The sequence below is a fragment of the Onychomys torridus genome, chromosome 2, assembly GCF_903995425.1.
Source record: "Onychomys torridus chromosome 2, mOncTor1.1, whole genome shotgun sequence".
Lineage (NCBI taxonomy): Eukaryota > Metazoa > Chordata > Mammalia > Rodentia > Cricetidae > Onychomys > Onychomys torridus.
The window spans coordinates 146,004,836-146,014,896 of record NC_050444.1 but is presented as its reverse complement, the minus strand read 5'-3'; the positions used below and the strand labels follow the sequence as shown (position 1 = coordinate 146,014,896).

The 10,061-nt window shown below is 45.4% G+C and overlaps 1 protein-coding gene across 1 annotated transcript; it reads left to right on the top strand.

Annotated features, from left to right (window-relative positions):
• The first annotated feature begins 2,196 nt into the window (after nucleotides 1-2,196).
• Atp5if1 (ATP synthase inhibitory factor subunit 1) lies at nucleotides 2,197-5,512 on the top strand. The gene is made up of 3 exons (XM_036178950.1): nucleotides 2,197-2,362; nucleotides 2,454-2,545; nucleotides 5,251-5,512. The coding sequence occupies exons 1-3, from the start codon at nucleotides 2,276-2,278 to the stop codon at nucleotides 5,387-5,389; spliced, it is 318 nt and encodes a 105-aa protein (XP_036034843.1). The 5' UTR covers nucleotides 2,197-2,275; the 3' UTR covers nucleotides 5,390-5,512.
• Nucleotides 5,513-10,061: the final 4,549 nt, after the last annotated feature.

Below are 10,061 nucleotides of genomic sequence, written 5' to 3'. Positions count from 1 at the left end.
CGCCTGCCTCTGCCTCCCAAGGGCTGGGATCAAAGGCGCCAGACATTGGTGGCACACGCCTTTAATCCCAGCAATGGGGAGGCAGAGGCAGATTAATCTGAGTTTGAGGCCAGCCTAGTCTATAGAGTGAGTTCCAGGACAGAAAAGGCTACACAGAGAAACTATCTCTAGATAGATAGATAGATAGATAGATAGATAGATAGATAGATAGATAGATAGATAGGTAGATAGATAGGTAGGTAGATAGATAGATAGATAGATGATAGATAAAATTATTTTAAAAAGCATACTTGGTACTCACTAAGCAGTTTCCACCTCCTCTAGTGTCTGTCAAAAAGGAATCTATTATCTCTGGATATACCTATTCTGTTTTGGTTTTTGCATTTTTGTTTTGTTTTGTTTTTCTTTTTTTTGTTTTTGTTCTGTTTGTTTGTTTGTTTGTTTGTTTTTTGAGCTGAGGATCGAACCCTGGGCCTTGCTTGCTCTACCACTGAGCTAAATCCCCAACCCTATTATACCTATTCTGGACATTTCCCATAGATGGAATCTACTTATACAATACCTTTTGTATTTAGTTCTTTCAGGTAGCATATTTTAAAAGTTCATCCAAAAGGAGCCTATATAAGAATATACTCCCTTTTATGACTGCATCAAATTCCACAGAAGTACGTTCATGCTACAGTTTGTTTATCCATTCAGCAGTTTCACATTTGGAGTAGTCTCACCTTTGGACTACTGTGAAATAGTGTTATGAAGCTGGGTACTACCTGGAAACCCAGCAGCACTGGGGAAGTGGAGGTAATATCAGGGATTCCAGCTCCCATCACAGAGAGTTTAGGTCATTCTGAGCTACAATAGATCTCCTCCAGGGAGGTAGGAACAGAGAGAAAAAGGGAAGGAAGATATTATGAACATGCATGTACAAGTGTTAGTGTTCAGAGTTTCTTATTTAATTTTTAAAATTACACTGGTTTATTTATGGGGGCACAGTGCCACAGTGTGCATGTGAAGGTCAGAGGACAACTTTCAGGAGTCAATTCTCTCCTTCCACCACTGAGGCCCTGGAGAACTCAGTTGACATGCTGAGTAGCAAGCACTAGCCGTGTGTGCGTGTGTGTGTGTGTGTGTGTGTGTGTGCGCGTTTTAAAACAGGGTCTTGTGCCAGGCGGTGGTGGCGCATGTCTTTAATCTCAGCACTCAGGAGGCAGAGCCAGGCGGATCTCTGTGAGTTCGAGGCCAGCCTGGTCTACAGAGCGAGATCCAGGACAGGCACCAAAACCACACAGAGAAACCCTGTCTCGAAAAAGAACAGCAACAACACAACAAAAACAAAAGACGGGGTCTTGCTGTGAAGCCCTGGCTGGCCCAGAATTCCCTATGTAGAACAGGCTGGATGAAACACGTCTGCTCTTCCCTCCTGAGTGTGTCCCTGGATTACAGGTTTCTACCTTGAAGTTCTTTTCCATTTCATTGCACCAGAAGGTGTTATCTGGTCCATCCAGCATCATATTAATACAGTCCACAAATTCTAATTCACTACCACAGAGTAAACTGGGAGGTAGGATTTTAAAAAAATTGCTGATGACAGGGTAAGATCAAAAAAAGATTTCAGGGGTTGGGGATTTAGCTCAGTGATAGAGCGCTTGCCTAGCAAGCGCAAGGCCCTGGGTTCGGTCCTCAGCTCTGGGATAAAAAAAAAAAAAAAAAAAAAAAAAAAAAGATTTCTCTGGGAAACTGTGAGAGAAGAAACTGAAGTGGTAATATAACCAAAAAGCAAAAACAAATCTCCTAAGGACTAACATAATTTCATATGTACAAATACAGGTATGCTGGAGGTCGATATCCAGGCTGTCGGCATTCTAGGCCTAACTACCACAAACCTTGTATGTCCCCGATTTATTGATGCCTGTAGGGATTTCCATCATTTACATTTTTAGTAAAACCACCTTAGGACTGAATTGTGCACTGGGAGTGGACACATGCCTCATTCTAAACAGACCAAAAGCCAAGATTTCATCTTGGACACTGCTCCAAAGACTCCAGGGTCATGGTGCATCAGAGCCCAGGTTATTAGCTGTTGGCTATGCATAAACCCGCCTGCCTCTAAACGTTCGCGGCCGACAGCTCGAAGCCCCTCCCCTCCTCCCTGATTCGCTGCTCCCGTGATCGTCCCGCCTTCCCACCGTCCAGATTGGCAGTTGAGTCGCCCCCGCAGTTAGCGCGCTTAGCGAGAAGCTGCCACGCCCGCGACGCGAGCGGAGCTGCAGCGGAGACGATGGCGAGCTCGGCGTTGGCGATTCGGGGTCGAGCAGGCGTCTGGGCTATGAGGGTCCTGCAAACCCGAGGCTACGTCTCGGACTCGGTAGGTGGCTGCCCGACCCACCGCCCATCCCGGGGCGCGGGTCCCTTCTTCCTTGTTGTGCCTTTTGCCATGTCTACGTCTCTCTCTGCAGTCGGAGAGCATGGACTCCGGCGCTGGCTCCATCCGGGAAGCCGGTGGGGCCTTCGGAAGGAGAGAGAAGGCCGAAGAGGATCGGTACTTCCGGTGAGGCCCACCTGGTCCCAAGTCCAGCCCCATCTCCCTCCCTGTCCTTCCTACGCCCTCTGTCGCTCCACCCATCTTTACCTGGGCCCTTGGGACGCCCATCCTTTGGCGGAAGTCCCAGGTCGATGAAGCCTTTGTGTCTCAACATGGTTGAGACATTTGACATCAGTACCACACCACTGGCCCTCCACCAGCCCTAAACCGGTCTTCAGGACTCAGCCCAAGGCTCGTCTCCTGATTTATCGTTGGCTAACGTATTCCTCGCCCACGATCACCCCCTCCGCACCCCTAGCAGTGCGAGTCCTCCAGGCGCTTTGAGCAGTGTTTACATCCAACCTTTGAGCAGTGTTTGTTTACATCCAACCTTTGAGCAGTGTTTACATCCAACCGGCCAGAAAGAGCAGACCCTCTGAGTCTCACTCGCCCGTTTTTTTCTCCCTAGCCGCCCCCGCGCGCAATAGTTTTGTAGGGCTGCGTTCATTCCCTGAAACCTCACCCCTGTCAGCCATTTCTAGATCCTCCATGCGTCTTCAATTCGCTGCAAGAGCTAGGTTCTTAGCTGCTGGTAGTACCTGCTCAAAGTTAGACTTTACCCCACTCCGGGAGACTTTCGCCCTACTCAGACCCTGAGTTGTAGATTTCTCTCGACTGGTTAGAAAGAGGGAGTGGACTAAATCTATCTACAACCTTTTCCCAGCCCTGAGTTATCTTTAGCTAACTTCTGCCCACACTGGAGAGCAGCCAGGAGCTAATCTCGCTTCTGTTTCTCCTTTGGTCTTGTGCTAAGGATTGTCCTCCGCCTATAGGGATTGTTGCTCAATTGTGAACTAAGAGTTTAAACATGCAGATGCCCGGAGTTCAAGTCTCAGTACCAAAAAAAAAAAAAAAAAATTGTCAGGATAACAATTCTTCTGCCTCAGCCTTCTAAGTGCTGGCATTAGGGGCATACCACCGCTCCTGGCTTGGAACATCTATCCTTTACCTTAGGTATTACTGTTTTGTTGTGTTGGGTTTGAGTTGTCTTTTAAAGATATACTTTATTTTTAATTCTGTGACTGTATTTGGATATGTGCATCTGAATACAGATGCCCGGGGAAACCAGAATCAATGGATGCCCTGGAACTAAAGTTACAAGCAGTTGGGAGCTGCTAAAGAGGGTGCTGGTAACCACACTGAAGTCCTCTGCAAGAGCAATGTGCAGGGCCTGGAGAGATGGTTCAGGGGTTAAGAGCACTGACTGCTTTTCCAGAGTAACCAGGTTCTATTGCCAATGCCCACATAATGTCTAACAACTGTCTATAGCTCCACTTCCATGGCATCCCACACCCTCTTCTGGCCTACATGGGCAGTGTATGCATTTGGTGCATAAACATACATGCAAATGCCAAGTATGGTGCATACCTTTAATCCCAACTCTCAGAGTTTGAGGCCAGTCTAATTGATCTACATATCAAGTTCTAGGACAGCCATACATAAAGTCTTGGGGGGTGGGGGAATTGCAGGCAAAACACTCAAAAACATAAAATAAAAATAAATAAATCTTGGGGCTGGAGAGATGGCTCAGAGGTTAGGAGCACTGGCTGCTCTTCCAGAGGGCCTAAGTTCAATGTCCAGCAACAACATGGTGGCTCACAACCATCTATAATGAGATCTGGTGCTCTCTATGGTGTACAGGCATACTTGCAGGCAGAGCATTGTATACATAATAAATCTTTTTTTAAAACCTTTAAAAAAAGCTGATTATGGTTGTATACATCTTTATTTAAATTAAACATGCATGTGTGTACATACATGTATGCATGCTTGTGCCAAGTATGTGGGGACCCTCAGAGGCCAGGCAGTAGATCCCCTGGAGTTGGGAGCTGCCTTACATGGGTACTAGGGATTTAATTTGGATTCTTCTGGAATGCTCTTCACCTCAGATCCATTTCTACAGCTCTTATTTATTTTTTAATGTATATGAGTGTATTGCCTGCATGTATGTATGTGTACCGAATGAGTACTCAGTACCCGGGTAGGCCAGAAGAGGGTGTCAGATCCCCTGAAACTAGTTACATAACCTGAGTTTTCTATAAGAGCAACAAATGCTCTTAATCTTTGAGCCATATTCACAGTCCCAACTCAGTAAGCTTAAATTAGGAACTTATCCAAGGACAATTGGATCCCCTAGAACTGGAATTACAGGTGCTTGTAGGCCGCCGTGTAAGTGCTGGGAACTGAACTTGAGTCCTTTGCAAGAGCAACAGGTGCTCTTGACCACTGAGCCATCTCTCCAGCCCCTGATTTTGGGGCTTCCAAGACAGTCTCACTCTGTATTTTAAGTTGTAATGGAATCCGGGCTGGCTTCAGACTTACATTGATCCCTCCTGTCTCAGCCCTCAAGGTGCTGGGGTTACTCAGTGAGCCACTAATCCTGTTTGCCTCAAGTATCCCAGGTAATGAATAAAAATCAACTTGGGAGTCAGTGAAATGACTCGGAGGGTAAAGGTGCCTCATAACCAAGACCGTGAACCTGACTTTTGGTGCCAGGGACTCATGTGGTAGAAGGAAAGAACCGACTCCCAAAAGCTACACACACACACACACACACACACACACACACACACACACACACATTCACACACTCACACACTCACCACTAAATGTAATAAAGGTCTCTTGGGATGGAGGATTGAAATAAACCCTCAGCTACTGTCCCCGTATAGAGAGAAGACTAAAGAACAGCTGGCAGCCCTCAGGAAACACCATGAGGAAGAGATTAAGCACCACGTGGAGGAGATTGAGCGTCTGCAGAAACAGATTGATCGGCACAAGAAGAAGATAAAAAACCTGGAACACCATTAAATGCCTATGGCCCCCACAGAAAGGCCTGTATCATTCCCCACTTCTGTAGAGGTATAATTCTGAGTGATTAATACTTGGTCTGTGTGCTACTAACAGATAATAAATTCTCACCAGTAAATCATGTCTGAAGCTCCTACTCTATAGAGGGTTGTAGGGAACAGACACTACTCCTCCAATCAAGTGAATTAGACAGGACTCTAAGTAGAGTGAGGAGAGGAGATGACACAGACCCCAATCTAGTCAGAAGTATGCAGAGAAATTTTGAGTTATAACCCCCAATCCAGTGCGTAAAGCTTAGGAGCAGTCTGGAGAGAAGAGGAAAGACTAATTCCAAGGACCAGAAATAATAGCATTGCATTACTTGAAGGCCTCTCATATCAACTAGCTATTGCTCTAATTTTGCAAATTGAGACAAATGGAATTAGAACTCATACACAGCCAGGCAGTGGTAGCACAGCCTTTTGATCCCAGCACAGCCAGGACAACAGAGAGAAACCCCGTCTTGAAAAAACAAAAGGAGCCCTGGCTGCTCTTCCAGAGGACGTAGACTCAGTTGGCAGCACCCACGTGGTGGCTCTGGTGGCTCATATATAATTCCCATCCCAAGGTATCTAACTCCCTCTTCTGTCCTCAGACACTGCACACGTGCACAGACACACAGGAAAAAACACCAATAATGCATTTTTTTCAAATGAGTTTTTTCAATAAACTTTATTTTTTTTCCGAGACAGGGTTTCTCTGTTTATTTTTTTTCCGAGACAGGGTTTCTCTGTGTAGTTTTGGTGCCTGTCCTGGATCTTACTCTGTAGACCAGGCTGGCCTCAAACTCATAGAGATTCACCTGCCTCGGCCTCCCAAGCGCTGGGATTAAAGGTGTGCACCACTGCTGCCTAGCAGCAAACTCTTAAAAAAGGTACATAGTCTGAACTGAATGAGGCTATGTCTCAAAAAAGGAAGAAGAAAAAATACACAGGCTGGACTGTAATGCAGTAGTACTTGCCTAGACATGCATTAGAGCCTGGGTATGATCCCAGCACTAGAGACTGAAAAGGTTGCTAGGGAGCTGGAGAGATGCCTCAGAGGTTAAGTGCATTGGTTGCTCTCCTGAGTTCAATTCCCAGCAACCACATAGTGGCTCACAATCATCTGTAATGAGATCTTATGCACTTTTCTGGCTTGCAGGCAGACTACTGTATACATAACTTTAAAAAAAGAGAGAAAAGGGCCAGGCGGTGGTGGTGGCACACGCCTTTAATCCCAGCACTCGGGAGGCAGAGCCAGGCGGATCTCTGAGTTCAAGGCCAGCCTGGTCTCCAAAGCGAGTTCCAGGAAAAGGCGCAAAGCTGCACAGAGAAACCCTGTCTCGAAAAACCAAAAAAAAAAAAGGAGAAAAGGTTGCTAGGAATAATTCAGTATTAACTATAGTCAGTATAGAGTTTTGGGCTCAGGTTTTGTTTAGGGGGTAGGGTGGGGTGGCAGCTTGAAATCAAGGAAACCAGAGCCTGCTGATTTTGTGTGTGTGTACAACTTTGTGAAAATTGTGACTCATAGCATTTTTATTACAGTATACTGAAATGAAAGACACAGTTCATTTGTTTTTCTGAGACAGAGTCTCACTATTATAACTCTGTCTAGTCTGGAACTCTCTATGTAGCCCTGGCTGTTCTGGAACTTACTATGTAGACCAGGCTGGCCTCAAACTCAGAGATTTACCTGCCTCTGCCTCAGAGTATGGGGATTAAAGTCGTATACCACCACAAGTATTAAATAACAAAAAACTGTTCAAGTCATGTAAAGTCCTAAACACAAGCAGCACAGTTGTAAGATTCGCATGGGATTCCAACCCCACCCACTCCCTCCATTGAGTCTAGAAAACTCTCAAGCCTGTGGCATTAACTTCACTTCGGAACTGACCAGAGTGCAAAGTCTCAAGCTGGCAACAAAACCGGCTTAAACTAGAAAAAGGATGGATATGCTATTTTTGTTTGTTCGCTCTTATTATTTTTTTTTTTAGAGGTTTATTTATTCAGAAGAGGGCACCAGATCTCATTACAGATGGTTGTGAGCCACCATGTGGTTGCTGGGAATTGAACTCAGGACCTCTGCAAGAGCAGTTGGTGCTCTCAACCTCTGAGCCATCTCTCCAGCCCCCTATTTTGTTTTTTTTTTTTTTTTTTCCTTAAAACAAATTTGCCAGGCGGTGGTGGTGTATTCCTGTAATCCCAGCACTCGGGAGGCAGAGGCAGGTGGATCTCTGTGAGCTCGAGGCCAGCCTGGTCTACAAAGTGAGTTCTAAGACAGGCTCCAAAGCTACAGAGAAACCCTGTCTCGAAAAACCAAAAACAAAAAAGAAAATAATTTTAATGTACCTGAAGATGACCTTGAACTCCTGATTCCTGCCTCCACCACTCAAGTGTTCAGATTACAAACTTGTTTTTGTGCCAGTGTTGGAGGTGTATCCTCAGTGTTTCCCTTAAGATCTTGTTGACCAAGCTACAGCCCTAGCCCTTGGGAGTTTCATGTGTGTTCATATGTGGATGTGGATGGTTTTTGTTTTGTTGGTTTTTTTTTTTAAGATTTATTTATTATGTATACAGTATTCTGCTTGCACACAGGCCTGCAAGCCAGAAGAGAGGACACCAGATCTCATTACAAATGGTTGTGATCCACTATGTGGTTGCTGGGAATTGAACTCAGGACCTCTGGAAGAACAGCCAGTGTTCTTAACCTCTGAGCCATCTCTCCAGCCCTGTTTTGTTTTTTAAATGTGACGTGTATTGAATGTTTGCCTGAATGTGTGTCTGTGCATCACCTGCATGTCTAGTGTCCAAGGAGGTCAGAAAAGTGTTCAGACCCCCTGGAACTGAAGTTACAGACAAATGTGAACCATCATGTGTGTGTTGGGAATTGAACCCAGGTCGTCAGGAAGAAAAACCAGTGTTCTTACAACTACTGAGCTGTGTCTCCAATCCTTGTTGTGTTTGTTTGTTGTTTTGAGACAGGGTCTCTAGGCAGTGGTGGCACAGGCCTTTAATCCCAGCACTCCGGAGGCGGAGTTCCAGAACAGCCAAGGCTACACAGAGAAACCCTGTCTTAAAAACCAAAACAAAAAGAAAGACAGGGTCTGTCATTATGTAGTCCTGGCTGGCCTTGCCCTGAACTCACAGTGATCAGCCTACTTCCCAGGGGCGGGAATTAAAGGCTTGTGCCACCAGGCCGACTGTCTTGTTTGTTTGTTTGGAAATGAGGTCTCAAAATGTATCCCTGACTGGCCTGGAACTTGCTATGTAGACCAGGTTGGCCCAAACTATTTGCCTGCCACTGTTTCCTAGGTGGTAGGAATAGTGGTCAGACCCACTGTGCTAGCCCACTTTTAGCTTTTGAACATAAGGTCTTTGTATCTCAGACTAGTCTCGAGTTCACTATGTAGCCCAGGCTAGCCTTATGCCTAAACCTCTCAAGTGCTGAGATCACAGATCTGAGTCTTTATGTTTGGCTCTGGTTCTTAGGTTAAGGCAGGGTCTCCCTATGCAGCCCAGGCTGACCTGGAATTTACTGTGTAATCTATTAATCCATGCTAGCCCAGAACCCACCGTATTGCTTAGGTCAACTCCTGATACTTCTGCCCCAGCCTCCTGAGTACTGGGACTATAGGTAGAGGCCACCACTTCCAGCCCATGACATTGCACAGAACACTTTTTGAGATACACTACATTGGTTATTTCATTACTTAAAGCCTCATTTACATGCAACAGGTGTCAGGACTGGCTGGCTTCACGAGAAACAGTACTTTATTAGAAGAACTAAGATCACTGTCTTACTAAATCTCTCAAACATGAACAAACCAGACTGGACAGGCAAAGGCCAGAGCAGCCCTGTGACCTGCAGAAGCCCTGTCTAAACAGCTTCCAGATTAGCTGTCAGTCATTGGGTCCACTCTGGTTTTGGGGTTTGTTCTGGTCTAACACACTAGTGCTTTGTTTTATTAGAATTTCTCTTAAATTACATCTTTCTTACGTGAATGTGTGTACATGCCACAGTTTGTGTGTTGAGGTCAGAGGACAACATGGAAGAATTGGTTCTTTCCTACTTTGTGGATCCTGGAGACTGAACTCAGTTGTCAGGCTTGGCAGCAAGTGCCTTTTTATTTATTTATTTAGTGTGTGTGTGTGTGTGTGTGTGTGTGTGTGTGTGTGTGTGTGTGTGTATTTTAAGCAGTTCTTTTAGGTGTGGAGAAGGTCTGGGGATGGGGGTGAGTGTGTTTGTGCCTCAGAGGTCAGAGGACAACTTGTGTGAGGCCTCCATTCCCTACAGTGCAGATCCTGGGGAGCAAACTCAGGTCAGAGCCAGGCTTGAGCACCAGGCTCGGTGAAAATCACGCTTACCCACTGAGCCGTCTCACCAGCCCATTTTTGGTTTGGCCTCGAACTCAGAGACCACCTGCCTCTGCCTCCAGTACCAAGATTAAAGGAATTAAAAGTATGCACCACCACCACCCAGCTTGTTTCTTTTTCTTTTTGTTTTTTTGTTTGTTTTTTAATTAGTCCTATGGAATTTCACAAAGTGGATTATTTACAACTTGCACAAAAATTTATATATACAGAGTATGTTTCAATTTTTTGTTCATTACATCTCAATTATTTTTGGTAAATAGAACCATTACATTAATTTC

Bases quoted from the DNA above. Each gene is read 5' to 3' on its own strand.
- Atp5if1 (XM_036178950.1), top strand. From the start codon at position 2,276: ATGGCGAGCTCGGCGTTGGCGATTCGGGGTCGAGCAGGCGTCTGGGCT. The intron at 2,363-2,453 runs GTAGGTGGCTGC...CTCTCTCTGCAG, and splicing joins GAGGCTACGTCTCGGACTCG to TCGGAGAGCATGGACTCCGG. The intron at 2,546-5,250 runs GTGAGGCCCACC...GTCCCCGTATAG, and splicing joins GAAGAGGATCGGTACTTCCG to AGAGAAGACTAAAGAACAGC.